Source organism: Toxorhynchites rutilus, chromosome 2, assembly GCF_029784135.1.
Source record: "Toxorhynchites rutilus septentrionalis strain SRP chromosome 2, ASM2978413v1, whole genome shotgun sequence".
NCBI classification, from domain to species: domain Eukaryota; kingdom Metazoa; phylum Arthropoda; class Insecta; order Diptera; family Culicidae; genus Toxorhynchites; species Toxorhynchites rutilus.
Genome location: NC_073745.1, coordinates 283,233,185 through 283,253,492, shown reverse-complemented (window position 1 = coordinate 283,253,492; position 20,308 = coordinate 283,233,185). Strand labels below are relative to the sequence as shown.

At 37.5% G+C, this 20,308-nt stretch overlaps 1 protein-coding gene across 1 annotated transcript in view; it reads right to left on the bottom strand.

The window, feature by feature from the left end:
* LOC129766933 (uncharacterized) overlaps window positions 1-17,401 on the bottom strand; it is a 52,097-nt gene extending 34,696 nt beyond the window's left edge. Inside the window, exon 1 of the mRNA XM_055767533.1 lies at window positions 17,369-17,401. Within this exon, the coding sequence (XP_055623508.1) occupies window positions 17,369-17,401 (33 nt within the window). The remainder of the gene's footprint in view (window positions 1-17,368) is intronic.
* Window positions 17,402-20,308: the final 2,907 nt, after the last annotated feature.

Here is a 20,308-nt window from a genome sequence, read left to right as displayed (position 1 = left end):
ACTCCATTTTTTGAATATTATTAAATTTTAATACCAAAGCACTTGATTAGCTCCTAACTGTACATATACAAAACAAATTTCTTCTATGATAAGTAATCATACCACTAAATGACAAAATCTTTTTAGCCATTGAATAATAAATAATTTATGTCAGAAGCCAATCTGATTAACTCCATACTATAATGTATTTATATAATAATAAAAATCTAGTTAACTCGCTGCACTATTTTTCCTCTCCTACGGAGACATCTGTAAGTTGTTCGTTGAATTCCGTTATTCACGTTGACGGCATTGAAATTCGTATTACGAATTGGGGGAGTGAGCATGACAATATGGATTTGCAGAAGGAATGAACCCACTCTCAAAATAAAAATTATGAATGAAAATTATTCTTCTCAAATCAAATTAGAGCTCTATGTGAATGAAAATCTATTTTGCTTGCCGGTGGTGAAAAACTGTCGTACAAAAATTGTGTCTAATGATAATTATATATTATTGTGGTAAGTTTTGGTGAGAATATCTGAAAATTTATAGAAAATAGTTTAAATTAGGGTCAGGACAACGTACTTCAAGTAATGAAATAACGCAAAAAAAAATTCATACAAATTTTAGCAATTCAAAACCGCCTTCAGGCAGACTAATGTGATAGAGAATACAAACTAATGTGGTATCTAGTTGTCGACACCGTACCGAATGAAGTTCGAGAAAAATAGAACAAAAAAATAATTACTGGCAGAAAGCTCTGTTTTGCATTTATTCGGATTCGTCATCTGATTACAGCAACGAAAGAATCGCAGCAAAAAATTCGGAACGAAAAAGAAGCCGTAATTCTGATAAATCTAAAAAGTCCAAAAGCATAACATAATGAATGGAGTAAGATACAGAAATAGAAGTGGACGTTTAATATCTGAAAAAAACATTGCCAAATTCGTAATAAAAAAAATATTCTGATAAGACTGAATTTGAACTAATAATTGGCTTTCACTTGCCAAATCGATTAACTCCCCTAATCACGAAAAAATTGTAGTAATAATAGCAAATACTCCAAGTTTATTCCGTCTTATACTTTCTATGTATCGTCAGATCAAATATGCGTTTGCAATAATACATTCTACATCGCATTTTCGAGTTTTCGTCTGTAGTTCGAAAAGAATTTTTAAAATCAACATATAATATTTTATCATTTTTCTCAATCGATTTGGCAATTGAAGCATCCATTTGTGAAGATTGAGAGTATTCCGTTCAAAAACATTACACACGAAATAGAACTTAAAAATCAAATAACACTGTGTGGTGCGAATAGTGACCAACCCAATCGTCACTGTCGGCCGATATCATCTCCATGAGAACTAATTTGCATAATTTGCTTTCATCAAAACTGTTGGTCCGGAAAACCGACTGATAGAAGATGGCAGATGGAATGGCCCCCGACAGAAGCCAGCGTTTTTTAACCTAGCACCCCTTCGCTTCCCGGAACAAATTTTCCTTCTTCAATGCTTCAATGTCTCCAAACCCAGCGGTCAGATATGAATGCCTGGGAAAGATAGCGCACAGTTCGAGCTGGAGAGGAAAAAAATCTTCCTCAAGCGAACCGTCCCGAGATGAAAGTCGGTCAAACAGATTCGATTGGAAATTTCTTCCTCCCGTGTCTCCCGAGTTCGGGTAAATTTATATTTCTTAAAAGGTTTTTTTTTCTCCTCCATCTCTGACCGGACCCTGCCGAACGATTTGATGATTACTCGTCAAGATTCAAACGGGTTCCATATTTTTTCCAACCATACAAATGGCTTTACCACTTCCGAGAAAGCACCCTTCAGGGGGGAATGGGCCCATTTCAATGAATTGGGAAATTCACTGTTGTGGTAACTCATTTGCAAAATGTGCGGCGGAAACTGTCAATAAATAATCGAGTTATGCTTTTCTATTCAAATTACGTGTAAATCCCATTGGCGGTCTATTTTTGTTACTTTGAGTGAACATTGAAAAAGGTGTTCATGTATTGTAGAACAAGTGTTTGCAAGTCGAGAGAAAAAAGAAGAAACGTTTCGTTTTTAGTCACCTCATACCCTACTCCGCGATAGGCTCCGGTTCGGAAGGCCTCACTCGAGATACAGTTTGACACGCGGCGAAAACGAACCGGAGGAATGTTTGCATCAAATAATTTAATTAATTTCATTTCATCGTGTTCTAATTCGGAGTGAGATTTTCGGCTGGGGAGGCACTAGCACACAGCATTCGATTGCCATCAGGTTCCACGTAGGATGTGATGGAATTTGAATTTCAAATTAGCAAAAGCACTCAAACGGACTAGAATGTAGACAGTGGCCATATCGCGCCCGAGCGGTAAAACAAGTAAAATCTAAATTGCGTTATTTTTTTCCGAAAGACTCGCGTATCCGACGACGACGCTGTAATGTTTAATTCGTTTCCTGGTCGATTTTGTGATGGTTTTTTTCCTGTCAGGGAAGACAGGTCATTCTGATACAAACGAAGCCATTACATATTAATTGAAGAGATAAACAGCTTTAGGTTCCGTTCTATTAACTGTACAGATTAAGTTTTAAATTGAACAAGAAATAAACAGGTATTGAAATCGAGTTGAAAGGAAATCATCTCCGACTTTGGTCATCATTAAAGTAAACCTCACAACAAATACATCTTCTATGTTTTTACCAACATATGCTATCACGCCTGAAACAATAGACGAGCTCTGTGTCGCTTGGAACAAATACAAACAACCTGTGGCAATTCCCTATAAGACTTCGTGTACAAATAAGGAAACGCGTGAAGAGGTGGGAGAGGGGTCGAGGGTGCGGGACTTAGCGAATGTTTAACGTTACGGAATTTATGCACCACTGCTGCCAATTTACAATTTTCCCGCTTTTGTTTCGACTAAATTGATTATAAGAGTGTTTCTTTTCTCACGTCGAACGCACTTGAGGAATTATCGGAGGAAAACAAGGTGTTTTGCTCAATACCATTTAAGAGTGTATTGTACCGTTTTTGCCACTTCTAATGAATGAAAAATTGCTTAAATCGTTCTTATTTATTCGTTCGGAGCTATCGTTATCAATGCTGGAATTGTTTTACTCAAACATTCCTGAAAGTTCAGAAAAATCTCTACGTTTCCGAGGATTGATATATGACCTCCTGAATCCGACAAATCTATCCGCCGAATCGCCAAATTGACGTCCATCACAAACGAACTCTCGGATTGACAACGTTATCGTTTGAGAGGTGCAGCAAATTAAAGGCTTAGTGGCACTTAGGGTGCTCATACATTGTTTGACTGAATCCAGATAATTGATTCTTTTTTACAGATAAAATTTGATCAACGTGTACTCATCAAACATATTCGCCACAAAACATGACAAGCAAGTTGTTGTTGAATGACTAAAATATTCTCTCGGTCTGTTCTTCGAACCTATCGGTACATGGTTGAGTTACCTTAAGTATTTCAGTCGAATTTTTCCATGTTCCATGTTTCCATGGCCACTTTTTATAATTATAGAACGGCAAAGAAAATAGTGTTTGTACAAATTTCAAACCAAAAAGTCAAAATGAACCCTAGAGAAAAAAGAATAGTTGTTAATTTGATAAAGTTTTTCATAACAATGAATCGTTCGTTTTTGTTTTTAAGCTATATAACACAATTAGTTCACAACACGTATTTACACAACGTAGAGCGTCCATCAGTTTTATTCAGCTTTCTTTATTTTTTCGGCATTTTAGGTTTTTACTCCCCAAAATCCTACTGAGGGGAATAAAATCCTACTCCGCTACACTCACATCGAAGACCATTATGACAATTTCGTATAGTGTGTGTATGTGTGTGTGCAAAACAAAACCAATAAATAGAACAGCAACAAAAACTGTGCGAGGAATTCTAGCTTCCTAAAATTATGTAGACGTGCATAAAGAATACCAGGAAGAGAACCGAAACGTAGGACTGATGCAAGAACGGAATCGCTGATCATCCGGGATGTAAAGAAAACCAACGAACGACCATTCGGACAATTTAAGAAAGGTGGAATCTGCACCTTTCCAAACGCCTCATTTGACGACGCTTGGTGGAACGGGACCTAAAAAGCTTCTTCACCAAAATGCGACCGATGATCAGCAACATCAATAAAGCGTTTAATAAGCTCGAATACACTTTAAAAATGTGTTAAAAAATGAAAATGCAAGATATTGTTTTATGCGTCAATTTTTATTGAGACAATGTTTATTGAGCCAGCCTCTGCATGTGGTAGCCTTCGTTACCCTGTGAACCTTGCGTTTCTTGTACGGCTTGTATCCCGGGTCCTGCGTACGATGGTGTAGACCAGGGGTTCTCAAACTGTTTTGGGCGAGAGACCCCTTTTTCAGCATGAAGTGATGCCAAAGACCCCCATAGAAAAATTTCTTTAAAAATCTCTAGTTTTTTTCTTATTCATACATAATACTTACCAATTTAAAAACTTTGCGGTTGATGAAATGAGAAAACTTGACCTTATTTTTTTTATTAAAATTCAACAAAATAAATATATACATGAAATTCAATAATTATCAAGTGTAACTAATAATTTAAAATACAAATTACTTACAAATACTTAAGCAGGTAATTAATTTTTGAAACTAACTTTAAAATCGCAAAGTAACGATAAAAATATGTTCCGGAAAAACGTAATCCTACGTCAAAAACTATGGGTGGGTTATACCTAAAATACAACCGCGAGGTTGACGTAGGACTACCGTTGGCTTAGTAGACATATGAGTGTATTGATTAAATTATTGATTAAACCAGTGATTAAATGAAACAATTTCCGAATTCAGATGCGAACAAATCCCAATTTAGGTCAATTCATGTATTGTGAAAAGATTATTTTCTTTGTTGCAAGTCGTATGACATGATGCCTTGTTAATTTCATTCATTTCTCGTGGACTTCCAAAATATGTGAACGAATAAATGGCTATACGATCAACGTATATTTCCCTTTGAATTTATTGCATCTCCCAAGTGTACGTACTTGTTGAACCGCAAATTTGCTTGATTTGTTGAACTTCAAGCACTCAGTTTTGATTTTGACATGTAAGTTGAACGCATATTGTTCAATCGACGTTATCGACGTCATCGCAGCAAATTGTTGTTAAACCTAGAAAAATCAGATGGATGAATGTTTCAATTGTTATTTGAATGTAGTGCTCTTGTATGTTTTATATACATTGATCTTCAATCAGAGAGTCAACGGAGTTTTCGTCGACACTTGAGTCCCGTCTAGAGTCAGAGTCCCTAGTCGACGCAAAATTGATTTTTCATCTTCCAACAAACACAAACATAAATAATTACACCATTTCTTTCGATTGATTCATAATTCAGGCTGTTGGAAGACGTGAGTATTATGAAATGAAACTGAAAATAATAAAAATAATAAAAATGAAAATAGGGGCTGCCAAAGAAGATTCAACGAAAATCGTAGTCGCGGATACAAATCAAGACAACTGTAATTAGTTCATTTCCACTGAAACGCGGAATACACGCACGAGTAAGGTTGTGAGCTCATTTGGGAAATCTTCCTCAGCAAGTGGTAGACATGATCCCATGAAACTAGTGCTCTAGTGCTAAGCTCTTTCCGCATATGTTTACGGACATTGTAATGGTACCAAAGACGCAGCTCAGCAGAACTAAAATGAGCTACCTGATCACATACGGTGTTGAGCCATACTTTTCGAATGGCATCCTTCGTTTACTCGAAAATTGCAAGGATATCGTTATCGGATTCGACAAAACGTTAAATAAGATTTCACAAAAGCAACAGATGGATGTTAGCGTCCTTTACTGGAATGTAACGAAAGGAACGGTGGATCCAGGTACATTGGCTCAGCTTTTCTAAGCTCAACGCGTGCACTGGACTTGTTCGACGGATTGAAGAAATATTTTGAAGCTAAACCTAGTTTGAAGTGGGTCAACTCAGCATTGACGGTCCCCATGTTAATTGGAGAGTAGTGAAACAGTTGAATGAAGAAATTCGTGAAATCCGAAGCTGCAGTTTGCAATTTTTCACAATTCATCCAAAGAAGGAATGAAAAAGACTGTTTGGAAAATTGATGAATTCCTCCAGTGCTTGTACAGTCTGCTTGAGAACGTTTCGTTAAGATATGCGGAGTATTCTTGAACTATTGGATCGGCTGAAGTTTTGCGGAGTAAAATGGATCGAAAACCAATGGTATACATAACCCTTGACATGCTACCGTACCTTAAAACCTACGAAGCCGCAGTCTAAGCACAAACTTACGTTCCTAAGTACAAAGATACACATCCAGATTTCCGTAGGAGCTTTGCTGCTGTTTTCACAGCCAGTACCTTTAGAGTAGTTGCAGAGGCTTTTGAGGATAAATTGTTGGGGGCTTTTCTTAACATCAGCAGCTGCAGTCAACCATTTAATGGCGAGCTTTCAGAGTGACGAGCCTATAGCACCTTTTCTATTCGAACTGACGAACCCTTTTAAACCAATAACGAATAAATTGATCAAGCCAGTACTTTTGAGAAGGAATCTGAAGTACCTTATAAACGTCGATCTTTCCGATGATTCGTTTCTGCTAAGCAGCGGCTGAAATTGAATTAGGATTCGCTATAAAAGTTGCGAATCAACAGTGTTGTGGAAATAATCAAGTTTATGAGATAAATATCTTGATTTTTGACAGAACTGTAAAGAGTACTAAATTTAATTTCTTCGATCGATCACCTTGGTCGTATCCACGACAAAGACACGACACGATATATTTCTTGTATCCAGCTTTTATAGTTTGCGAAAAAGCGCATGAATTTCGCTCTTGAACAATTCGTCGAGAAAAATAGAATCAGTGGTACCGTGGCGAATAAAAGTAAACAGAAATTCATCAAGGTTTGTGATTCTTTGGGTTCGTGCGATATGCTAAAAAACTATCCTCGAAAAGAAGAACGTTTGTTGTCAAAGAGATCCTCATTCTCTCGCATGGCAATGCTACATTGGAGCGAGGTCCTCCATGAGCAAAGTATGTTTGGTGGTAAACCAAAATGATCCGAACTTGGTAGCTCAGCGCATTGTTCACAATGAATTCATCTTATTTTGCAAACAACTTGCAACCTTAATGCAAGCTTGTTATGTTTGTTTGGACTTGAATTTGATCATGGCTTCATTCGTTCTACCAAAATATTAGTCATTATTGTAACAAATTGCTTCACGTAATGCAACTTATACAGTATCATGAAGGTTTCAAATAAGAACAAGTGTTAATTAAAAGGGATCGATTTTTAGACCTCGTCGACCCCCAAAATCAATTTTCGTTTGTGTCGACCCCTTGAAAACCGAGATCGACCCCAAGGGGTCGATATCGACCACTTTGAGAAACCCTGGTGTAGACAGTCCCGATCGATACATCCAGGTCAGCTGCGGGCTTCCAGATCGAGCAGTTCGCCCATGGTACACATGGTGCGCACCTACAAAACGATGAAAAGTTGTATTCGAACCTATGAAACACCCTGTATATAGCGAGCTCCTATATACCGCCTATAAACCGCCGGCTGTATAAAACCCTGTGATCAGGTCCAATATTGTAACGAAGCATGTCGTAAGTTGAACAATCCACAAATTGTAGACGTGTTGATATTTCCTTCATAATTTTAAAAAAGTGCTCTTACTATCAACTATGGGATTATGGATGGGATTATCGATCCACATCCACAAATTTGTTTGTCTAAAAATATGTTATTGTTCCGCCTTTACGGTCACGTCAACAAATCGATGCGGTATATACAGATTTCTCAGCAGCGTTTTAAAGTATCAATCACCAGATAGTAATCGCCGAACTTCAATTACTTGAATTCAGCGGCTCTTTTATGAGTTGGGTGCAAGCTCATTTGATAGACAGTCAAGTTTTAGTGAAAATTGCCAAAACTTGCTCTAAGGGCTTTCAAATTACGTCAGACGATCCTCAAGATAGTAACCTTGACTCATAGATTTTAATCCTATATCTCCTTGGCAGTAATTTCCTCTCGAATGTCATAAATTATCATATGTTAAAAACTTCCAACTAACCAACCTGTTCCAAGATGGAGTTAAAGGTTAGTTTCTTCGGATACAAATTAATACGTTTTCCACGTTTTCCTTGCCGGGCGTACACTCTGTCCAACTTCTATAAGACCACCCTGATTCTATTTCGTTGCAACACAAACAGTTAGAATTTCAACAAGATACATTCATACATTGTTGAATGCTTAGAATAAAGTATATTTAACGTCAATTTCGTTCAAAAGAGTTTTTTGTTTATTTATTGTGCTTAAATATGATAGTTTCAGAGGTCCAGTTTCTATAAGACCATTTTAAAATTCATAAGGATTATCAAAATTCAAAACGATCGGCTGATTCACATGTCAATAATTGGCAACTTTGCGATTTCGGCTAATAACCTGAAAAATTCGTGTTGAAATACAATTTACCAAATACTGTTTAACGAATTTCTCGATATTTTTCCATGTTTCCGAAATTGCATCCTTGAGATCGTCAATCGTGGTGTACCGTTTTCCCTCAGTGTACATTCTGCGTACAAGGATCTCCCTAAGATTTTCAACAGGATTCAAATCTGGAGAGTGAGAGAATCCATTGCTTAGTTTCCTTGCTGATATGAATAGTAGCATTGTTTTGCTGGAATGTGAATTTTTGTGACGATATCCATGCAAAAACGGTAGGAGAGAGGATTCCAGAACATGTATGTAATCCTTGAATGACGTGAAAACTATCTTGAGCTTTCCGGTTGCCCAGAATCCCGCCCAAACCATGCACGAGCCTCCACCAAAATTCCTGATTGAAAAATACTGTTCCTTCTACCGTAAATCACGCCAGTACCCGTTGAAACCATCAGTACCATCCTAATTGAACTTTTTTCGTCAGTGAAGATAACCTATACATTAAAGAAACTTTTCGTTATGGTATATAGCAAAATATATTATTTTGGAAACATTCTTTGTCACAGCATACCATGTCCCACTGTCGATTCATGTGAACTTTGGCAAAACTCAGACATCTTCCGATGTGAGATGGTGTAATATGAGGAGTTTTAACCTTTTAAGCCCTCTTTATGTGAGGATTTTTTACCAAAACTTGATGAATTGTAACCCGAGTAACATTTACATTGGAATATTGCTTTATTTGCATAAGCTATTTTGAAGTATTCGAATTTGTTCTAGCTATTTCCTGCTTATCTTGGTCGGAGAGCTTCGATTTACCTGGAGCTCTCTCCTTCTTACCGTATCCTTGAGGATTCGTCAAATAATTGAGCACTACTTGATGGGATCGTCCAATCTGACGAGAAATTTCTCTGATACCAACATTTTCTTGGTGAAAGCATCGATTTGTCTTTCTTTTCTCTCCGTGAGCGCTTTTCCCTTCGGCATTTTCCAAATTTATTGAACAAAACAACTAAAACAACGGAAAAATGTAACTGGTCTTATAGAAACTTGACACTTGAAAAATACAAAACCTTTGGTTTACGCTCAGCACTTGCACACACACATATGAAAATCATGCAGTGTATGGTAGTCACCAATACCAACACACTAGAATATAAGTTGAAGCATTGTTTATTCATAATGACACAAGGCAGCAAGATCATCACCTGGTCTTATAGAAATTGGACAGAGTGTATAATCGAATCCAAAATTGTATATAATCGAATCATATATAATCGAGTCAGTATATAATCAATGTATTTTTTACGATGACTCCAGTTAGAACTACATATTTTAGTATAATCTCTTGTGTGTAATATTTTTTATAACCGTCCATCGATTGATTGCTTAAGCCGGGTTCAGACGGTGCGAGTAAGTATACGAGTCGGTCTAGTCAGTTACTGCAGTGCAGCTACTCACACCGTGTGAACACATCATGCCAGCTAGTGTCATGTGTAATCCTGCGTGCGAGCTACTTCAATGTTTTTTGAATTTATTCGCACTTGCATCCATCAAAACGTCAAAAACAGAATTTAGCGCTCGAATCAGGGATGCCAAATGTCTCTATTTTTAAGATATTTAAAATATGCGAATATATTTATAGATTTAACATTTTTTGGAAAAACAAATAAAACCCTCACAGTTCCTAAACGAAATCGTTGTCATTTTGTTTTGCACGCTGGCGGGGCACGTTTTCTTTTTGAGATAATTTTTTAGTATAGAATCATTATCAGGCACAATTTTCATCCAAAATTTACTCACATCTTGGAAAAAAAGAAGAATTGTTCTAAGAAACAGAATACATATTTGATTTAAAAAAGCACCTTTTCATTCATTATTTTAATTTTTGACGCGTATTCATTTCTCCCGCAAATGTACCATCATTTTCAATTCACAAATTGGCACACGAAGCTGCTGGCGAAATAAATAAAATTTAGAAAATCTTTTAGACTGCCATTTATAGCATCACATAATTCCGGAATTATCTTTGCTATGGATGTTTTCGAGATTTTAAAAAATATCGACAACAATCTGAACGATATTCCAAAAGAAAGGCACATCAATGTCGTTTTTTGATTTCACTCTTGCGGGTATAGCATCCCTCATGAGTGTATCTTGGCGTTGTATTTTTGGACCAATGAAATCCAACATTGTTTCCACTTCTTCAGGTGTTTTTCTCAACACTGCTCTGTACCCTAGAGGATCATCATCGTAGAATTCCTTCAATATGGTATTTGTTGCTCCTTTTCCTTGCATCCAATTCCTGGCCCAAATCCTTTTGCCCTCCTGCTTTTTCGGATAGTACCTTCAGTTCGAAGAAATTCAGCACAAAGTATTTTTATACACGATCAGCGTGTATTTCGCGATAAAATTGTGTAATGATAAATGCAACTGAAATCCTGAGACGAAAACTGTCAAATTCTGACCTGATAGTTATGTCTGACTATTTGATGGACATTTTAAAAATCATCTGGCATCTCTGGTAAGCCAATGCTGTAGTATCTAGTTTCTCGTCAGCAGCTCACACTGTGTGAACGGACAAGGTTAGTCAACCAATTGTCTAGCGAGTTCACCGGCCCATCAAATCCAAATAGACCCGAAAAAATGAGTTAGAATCACCCAAAAAAACAAAACCTGTGAATCTCGCGTTAAACTACTCAATCACTCATTATTCAAAGCTCTTCGTATCATAATCACGGAAGCTAGCACCGTTGGTTAAATGAGATTCTTCCAATTCCACTCTATTCCAATGAAATCAGCTGATTTCACGCGAATAAGTAACGGTGAGCACTCACCTATTAATTCCCAAGGCGCGTTCGCACAAGAAAAAAAATGGATAGTTTACATTCTCAATTCATGACAGGATAGATAACGTTAACATTGACTTTTGAGAAACAAATCACGTGAAACATACGTGAGAGAATTAGACGAAACAGATTGGAACAATTCTATCCCCAATTATGAACTCACGAAAGGAAAGGTGTAACCTTGATATCGCACTGTATATCACAGGTCTGAACGCTGTTTTCATCTCGTATTTCGCCATCATCATTTCCAGAGAGAGGAATCATACTTTCGCTCATCTCTCTTTCGAGGAAACAAGAGATCGATTCTCTCTCGTTTCGGCACAATTGACAGCATCCGTCTCCCCGGAAGCCAAGGAACAAGCAAACTGAAACAGTTCATAATGAGAGGAAGCTTACCGAGCTTTACATACAAAAAGCGTATCCGCTCGCCGCCGAACAGAATTCGCAGTGCTGTGTCACCAGTTCGCAACGCCATATCACGCTTACCCGTATGCTGCGTACACGCCATATGCCATGGCCGAAGGACGAAGGATGTGTATCTGTCACAGAAAGCGTTTAGCAGGAACCTGATATGTACCCGAGTGTTACCAGGAGCAGCGGGGACGGACGAACAAACAGCGTTGACATGACAGTTGCCTAGGATTCTGGCAGCCTGTTGCCTGTTCGATTCCTAAAAGTGTCACATAATCCCGCTGGCGTCGTCTTCCGCGCCATCATCATCATCATCATCATCATCATCGTTCGATCAATTTGCAAAACGGAACTGATTGTTGGGGGTTTCTAATCAAAGTCCTTCTTCTCCTCTTCCTGCTCGAATCCAGGTGGGCCGAGATGATGGGTGATTTTTAGGGTATTTAGCTAGGAACTTAGGTAGGCGTGTGGAATCAATCAGTAACAGTTGAGTAAACTGTTTGCTTAAGTGAGTGTTTCGATGCGAATGAGCAAGCAGTACGCATCAGAAGAAATTGAACTGACGCATGATGGTATCCACTCTCCAAACGATACTCTTATTTGTTACACTGCTTCGTGTTAAAGGGACTTGATTTATCCTCGATGGCGATGATTGATGGTGTACTCGATTATAAGCGTAGTTGGAATCTTAAGTTGCTCGGCATCGAGTACAGACATATTCTCTCTGATTGTTGTTTATTATGGCTTAAATGTCCTTATTAGATACCCCTTCGCCTCAGGGGAAGAAATTTCCGCGAAAAACAGCTGCTGCAAGCTGCCGTCATCGTATTAAATCCCGAAATCTACGAAAGCCGCGAGGGTCCTTTCCCACGATCCGCGGGCGCCGGGAAATCCCGGAGCCGTCATGAATACTTGATTAAGGCTTTCCAGTTCCCAACACAAACACACACACACACACACACGCGGGACGCGTGCACCGAGGCTGTATACATGTGGATGCTAATGCAAAATAAAAACCTTCATCGAGTACGTGAGACCTAATAACACTTCACAATTTATAGGATAAGCGTGAGAAGAATTTTCTTCCCCTGCGATAAGCCCAAGAAGTTAAGCTTGAAGGATGCGCTCACGTACGCCCGTTAGTTTCGAATGTTCACGAACCACACCGCTGGTAAGAGAGGGCAAGGAGAGGTAGGAGGAAATTTCCTATTCGACACTGAACACACATTAAAATGGTGTAACTTTCCTTTTTTTATTTTTAAGAATATTTCTTTATCTCACACTACACTTATCCCTCCGAACCAACGGTTCGATGGAATTCAAAGTGAAAATCGATATCAGTTTTTCGAGGCAGGGACGATTAAGAGGAGGATGTTTTCATAATAAGAAAACGATGGTTTATCGAATTTTATATTTTGGCTCATTTATTGTGAATTAACGATTGACGAACGATAGCTTATCAATATCATCAAGCGATGAAAGATAAATTGGGCTGAATTGGAAAAGTAATTTGAGGGAGAGATCCAATAAACATTTAGGCTTTGCAAAGAACGGTAAGGATCAATGCAGATGAATATAAAGTGCTATTTCATTTGTCATTTCTTGCTTAGATTTGATATTAATTTTAAATTGATCAACAACCGTGAATGTCAAGTGAATCTGTGAGTTATACGTGATCGTATTTATACGTAATTATACGTAGGGGAGGATGGCCCTGAATCGATCCTCCTTGAGTATCAGGAATGTCGCTACTTATAGATTTTATTTGTTATAGACGAATTCAAAAAAATGCTTTTATTTATTTTCTATATAAAGGGTGTGTCACATCAAATTGCATCACGGAAAAAACGCTGTAGAAATTCGCCCAGTAGACCGATCCTTTTGAAAATTTTAGACAGTAAAATAAAAACTATTAAACAACTTTTGGCATTTTCTTTTTATTCATACTTCGAGCCCAAGCCCGTATGCTCGCACCTTCCTCTTTACCCCGTCCATAAGGTTCTGTACAACGTCAGGTTGTAGTTTTTTTTTTAACAGAAATCCATTTTCTCTTGAAGTCCGCCTCCGATTTGACAACTTTTGGGTTCTTCCGGAGGGCCTGCTTCATAATCGCCCAATATTTCTTTATTGGGCGAAGCTCCGGCGCGTTGGGCGGGTCCTTTGGCACTAAGGTGACCCCGTTGGCTTCGTACCACTCCAACACGTCCTTTGAATAGTGGCACGAAGCGAGATCCGGCCAGAAGATGGTCGGGCCCTCGTGCTGCTTCAATAGTGGTAGTAAGCGCTTCTGTAGGCACTCCTTAAGGTAAACCTGCCCGTTTACCGTGCCGGTCATCACTAAGGGGGCGCTCCGCTTTCCGCAAGAGCAGATCGCTTGCCACACCATGTACTTTTTGGCAAACTTGGATAGTTTCTGCTTGCGAATATCCTCCGGAACGCTGAATTTGTCCTCTGCGGAGAAGAACAACAGGCCCGGCAGCTGACGAAAGTCCGCTTTGACGAAGATTTCGTCGTCCATTACCAGGCAATGCGGCTTCGTCAGCATTTCGGTGTACAGCTTCCGGGCTCGCGTCTTCCCCACCATGTTTTGCCTTTCGTCGCGGTTAGGAGCCTTCTGAACCTTGTATGTACGCAGGCCCTCCCGCTGCTTGGTCCGCTGGACGAATGAACTTGGCAAATTCAGCTTATTGGCGACATCCCGGACCGAACTTCTCGGATCACGTCTAAACTGCTTAACTACGCGCTTGTGATCTTTTTCACTGACGGAGCATCCATTTTTGCCGTTCTTTACCTTCCGGTCGATGGTTAGGTTCTCGAAGTATCGTTTTAGTACTCTGCTGACCGTGGATTGGACGATTCCCAGCATCTTACCGATGTCCCGATGTGACAACTCCGGATTCTCGAAATGAGTGCGCAGGATTAATTCACGACGCTCTTTTTCGTTCGACGACATTTTTCCAAATTTACGAAAAATTGACAGTGAAGCATGGCCAACGTGATCTATACACTCTTATCTGATTATAAGCGAAAGCTGAAGATATAATTCCTAAAAATTAAATTTCTACAGCGTTTTTTAGTGATGCAATTTGATGTGACACACCCTTTATACAGTGGAACCACGATTATCCGCGAGCGGATGATCCACGATGCGGATTATGCGCGACAGCGAGTTCCATAGTAGATCCATAGGCCTTTCCGGAATTTGTCAGGGAATGATAGACTCATTTACTTTTGTTTTGGTCATGGCTTTCACATTATCTGACCACTGGTGTACACGATCTTGTAGATAGGTAGTTGATTGATCTCTGCATTGATGAAACATAGTTTTCATGCTGAAATATCTTTTATATCGTGTTTAGAACTCATTTTTAGTCCTTTTTGCGCTATCCACGATTTTCGTTATTCACGGTTAGCTAGCCAACTATTCCGCGGATAATTGTGGTTCTACTGTAGATATATATATATATATATATATATATATATATATATATATATATATATATATATAAATATATATATGTACTAGCTGACCCGGCAAACTTCGTCCCGCCCAAAATTGATTTTTGTTATTAATATCTTCAAACATTTATGTTTTCTTACTATCTTCTAATTGACCCTTTACAATTTACTTTTACTATAAATTTCCTAGTACTTCTACGAAAAATTGTCATTATAATATAAAATTATTTTCAGACACAATTCTCGCTCAAGATTTTTCAATCACTTGCAAATATCATCTTTCTCTGTTACATGGAATACATGTTTGACACAGAAAATATGATAAAATAAAGACATCTCAAATCGAACGATTCCTTTCTCAAGTTTTGCGCTTAACAACACATTTGACGATCCATTTTTATTTATATAGTTATAAGATATAGGATTGCGTTTTATCAGCTCAAAATCCATTTCCACTTTCGAACAAAGATCAATTTCGTTAGCGCAAACATGTTATGATATAATTGTAGAATTCAATTTTCAAATGTTCCCATCTTCCTTCAGAGCTATCCGAAAATTTTCAATTGTCATGTTTGGTTGGAAAATGGTAGGTTGAACTTTGTGTAATATTTTATGGGATCCCACTATCCCTTCCAGGGGTGGGAAGAGTGTCAAACCAGCATAGAAGCATTTCTCGTACCCAAAAAGCCTAACATGCCAAATTTGGCTACATTTGCATGATTAGTCCTCGAGTTATGCAGAGATTTGTATTTCATTTGTGAGTCAACACCCCTTAGAGAAGGGGGAGGAGTGTCGAGCTACCATTTCTTGTCCCCTAAACCATGCCAAATTTGGTTTCATTTGCTTAATTAATTCTCGCGTAATGCATAAATTTATGTTTCATTTGTATGGCACCTCCTCAAAAAAACACCCTATGCCAAATATCCACTCAATCGGACTAAAGCGAGAGTGGCGCAAAGCGGTGAAAGTTTGTTTTTTTTTGGAAATCGAAAAATCACCTAAGGGGTGAGTAAAGGAAAACGGGGTTTTCGAAAAAAAATTCTTTTTGGGTACCAATAAAAATAGTTATTACGATTTTTATGCCGGAACTCGCTGAGAAATGTTGATTTGCACGATAATATACTCTATGCAAAATATTAGCTCATTCGAACTTCATTTAATAATGTCACGGACGTTAAAATTTGATTTTTTATATATATTTGGCATAGGGTGTTTTTTCGAGGTGGTGAACATTTTCTATAGGGTAACTTTTTTAAATTTTAGGGTCGATTTTTCGCATACATTCATTGGCACCCTAATATATATGACCCATTCCATGAGGTTATGCACCAGAAAACCAAATTTCAAATCTTGTTTTAGGAGAAAATTTAAAACGTTATTTGAATAAGCACTAATTCTATCATAAATTTTTTGTAACAAATTTAATTTTTATGCATCAACCTTTGAGAGAGACGAGTTTATAAAACTACTTAATTATATTTAAAATATTTCAGGTTTTCACTATTTTTTATGTTTCTTGAGATATCTCTGCACATGCTTAACCAAATTTCAATGTCTATATACCATTGAATGGGTGATTAAATGCTTGTTTGAAGAGCCGTGGGTGGACCTACGTTTCATTTTGTAATTGATGAGAAACAAGCATTTAAAAAACAGGTATTTTGAAGCGTTGTCACGTCACAAAAATAGAGCATTTTTTTTAGTTCATCAAATGAACATAGGTTCAAACAAATTTGGTTGAGATCGGTCCACAAATAGAGAAGTATCAACTGTCTTCAGAAGTTGTTGTCACGTCACGAATAGTATTCGATCCATTCCAGTGTGACTTAACAACATTTTGACTCACTACAAACACTTTCTTGCGTTTTCACGAATAAAGCACACAACATTAAACGATGTTATAGTAAAATTAAGAAAATTTCCAACAAGAATCATCAGTTGGAGAATATTTTATAGTTAGGTTAGCTTGTTGTCAGTCAAATACTTTTCTTACGTGGCAACACCTGACTTTTTGCTGTTTCGGACTGTTGAACATTAATGATTAATTTCATTAATTACCGTTTCGTTTCAAAACATACAAATGATATTTCTCCTATGTTTTATCAACAATATATGAACGTAGATTCCACAATATATAAAATATAATCTTATTTCAACTTCCGGTTTGCTGATGGTATTACTGAATGCTAAAAAAATATGGAAAACCCATACGATATGGGCTTACCGGCGGAAGTCGAATGTCGTATTCCGATGCCATTTTAGAATCGAGGATGTTGACTTCCGGTTCGTTAGAAACGGACATAAGAGGCCGGGAATGGCATGAAATCCCACAATACGATCGTTAATGGTAATGTTGGCATATAACGATGGGTGCACGAAGAGGAATAAAAAAAGAAAAATGTTTGATAGTAAGAGATAGCATTAAAGTGTTTGTTTGAGTGGGAAGAACCTAGCCTTAGAGCGACGCGTGTGGAGTTATGCAAAGAAGGTGCTCATAAAAATGAGCACGCAAACATCAACGATTAACGATCAACGATCGAAGTCAACGTCAAAGTCATCTTCAATACGCAAACATAAACGCCCTTGCACAGGTATGTGAGTTTATCAAAAGTTTCTGATAGCAAAATCAAATGCGTTCCCCCTGTAGTGAACGCCACTCGATGAACCAGGATTGTGCTAGCCATTGATGGCAAGCGCCAGAGTGAAGGTCACGATATAAAAACTGGAGGTCGGTTTTGGACCACCCCGACTTTTCCCAAATAAAGACATACCGTGTATTACAGGTAACAGGTAGATTCAAATTATGTACCTTTTTTTTATGAACATACCATAAACAATTTAAATTGCCTTGTTTCGCAATGTTTCACAAACTAAAAGAACATAGAACTCATTTTGCACACAGGTCGAATATATTTCTTATCTGACTTTGGAGGAATGAAAACGTAAAATGGCGCTACAACGCTAGAATGAAGAGAATTCACCATATTATCAAATTGTCAGCGTTATTGAAAATTCAGTAGGAAGCACGGTTGCGTTAGGACCACTTTCCCCTATAGCATGGACTTTTGGAAGGGGAAGGGGAGATCTCAGAGGAAAGTAAGAAGTATTCAGAGTACTTAAAAAACATAAAAAATAGTATATCGCTTGCTACAATACGGTGAAAATCTTAGTTAATACAACTTATTGATTGTGTGACGTGACAACGCTTCGTAGAGACTGTTTATTCGCACAGAGCGCGTTGTCACGTCACAAAATGCATGCCGTCAAAATGCATGTTCTTGCGAGTTTTTTGAAAAACTGAGTATACAGGAATCTTCGTTCATCTTTCATTGCCAAATCATAGAACAAAGTTAATTTGTATGTATTGAAACGGAACTGAAAATACAACATTAATGTTCAAAAGTCGGAATCCGCAAAAAGACAGGTGTTGTCACGTCACAAAAGTATTGGGCTGGCAACAAGCGAATTCAACTGCAAAATATTCTCCAACAGAAGATTCTTGTAGGAAAATTTCTCAAATTCACTTTAAAATCGTTTACCATTTGGAGTCATATATATACAGTAGAGTGCCAATGAAAATGGTCATCTCTAATTTCTAAAAGTTACCTCATAAAAATATGTTCACCACCTCGAAAAAACACACTATGCCAAATATCAGCTCAATCGGAGTGAGGGGGAGAGTGGCGCAAAGCGGTCAAAATTTGAGTTTTTTGAAAATCGAAAAATCACCCAAGGGGGGAACAAAGGAAATCGGGGTTTTCGAATATATTTTGTATATTTTGCCTTAAAATTGCATGAAACGTCGAAATCTAGTGCCATCTCGAAAATAAATTGTTTTGTAAAAAATCGACACTCTGGGACTTTTTCATATCTCAAAAACGAAAAAATAGCATCTCTGATATCGAGATATGTTATGTAAAAAATCAGCTTCCCACAAAAAAATATAAAAAAAATATAGCGCCTTTTATCTTTAACCGAGAAAACTATGAAAAACTGACTCAATCAATAATTATAAAAACGATAATCAAAATTTTTCCCAAAAGTAATATTTTTTCAAAGAAAACTAACTCATAAGTTCAGTTTGATATGTCATGTTTTTATGAAATAAAGTGAACATTAATAACAATTTTAACAGTAATAAAGAACAAAATTACCACTTCTCACGAAAATCTGAGAACCACTATACCGGTTTGGCATGGAATGGCTGAACAGATATACGAAATATACAAAGCATTGACAAAAAAATTCTCTGGAATGGACTTTAATACAAGACTGTTATGTTTCTCCTAGAACTCATTTGTCAACATACTTCGATGTAATATCATGAAATAATACACAGATTTAAAAAAAACTCAGCCTCTTGTATTTCATCTGAATAAACTAGTCCTACGTCAAGATTACGTCCCTCAGTAAGGGTACCAGATAAAAAAAAACCATGTCAATTTTTTTATGGAATAGTTTTATCGTTAATAAATATTTCTTGCTGCCAATAATATGGCACCACATACCAATAGAATTGAAAATTCTCTGCGAATTGCTTGATATATTATGCGTTTCGATTCCCTAATTCAAAAATGATTTAAATTTTAAAAAATTGGAAGCATACCCATTTCCTCGCACATTTGTTCTGCGAATTTCTATGCTTACCTACTTGTGTTTTCTAAACCGAGGAACGAGTGAAATCGTAAGGTAGTAATTGTTATATACCACCGTGTGCGTGCATAAAGCACTCGCTCGAACGTTTATACGGACACTGTGAAGAGAGGAGATATTGAAAATTAATCACGCTCATTTCTAACTCGTTGGGCATAAAAAAATACTTATTCTCGCTCCAACTAACAAGCAGTCGGCAGTTTCTCTGATATCACACGTATCGGTTTTGCTCGATATAAAGTTTAAGAGTGAAATCATTTCGGAAGATCAAAAATGTTTCTTATCGAAAACGATTGGACTATAGAAGCATTTGGTTGAAATTTTTAAATTTTACGCACCAAATTGGACTCAGGTGCTGAAATGGTTTCAAAGCCTTTGGAGAGAGTAAACATAGTACATTAGGTACCCTTGGATTAGCAGCCACCCAATACCGAAAGTTCTGCTTGTTTACCACCCCACTTAGATGAAAGCTATCCTCCTAATTAATCATGAAAAACGCATGAAGATAAAC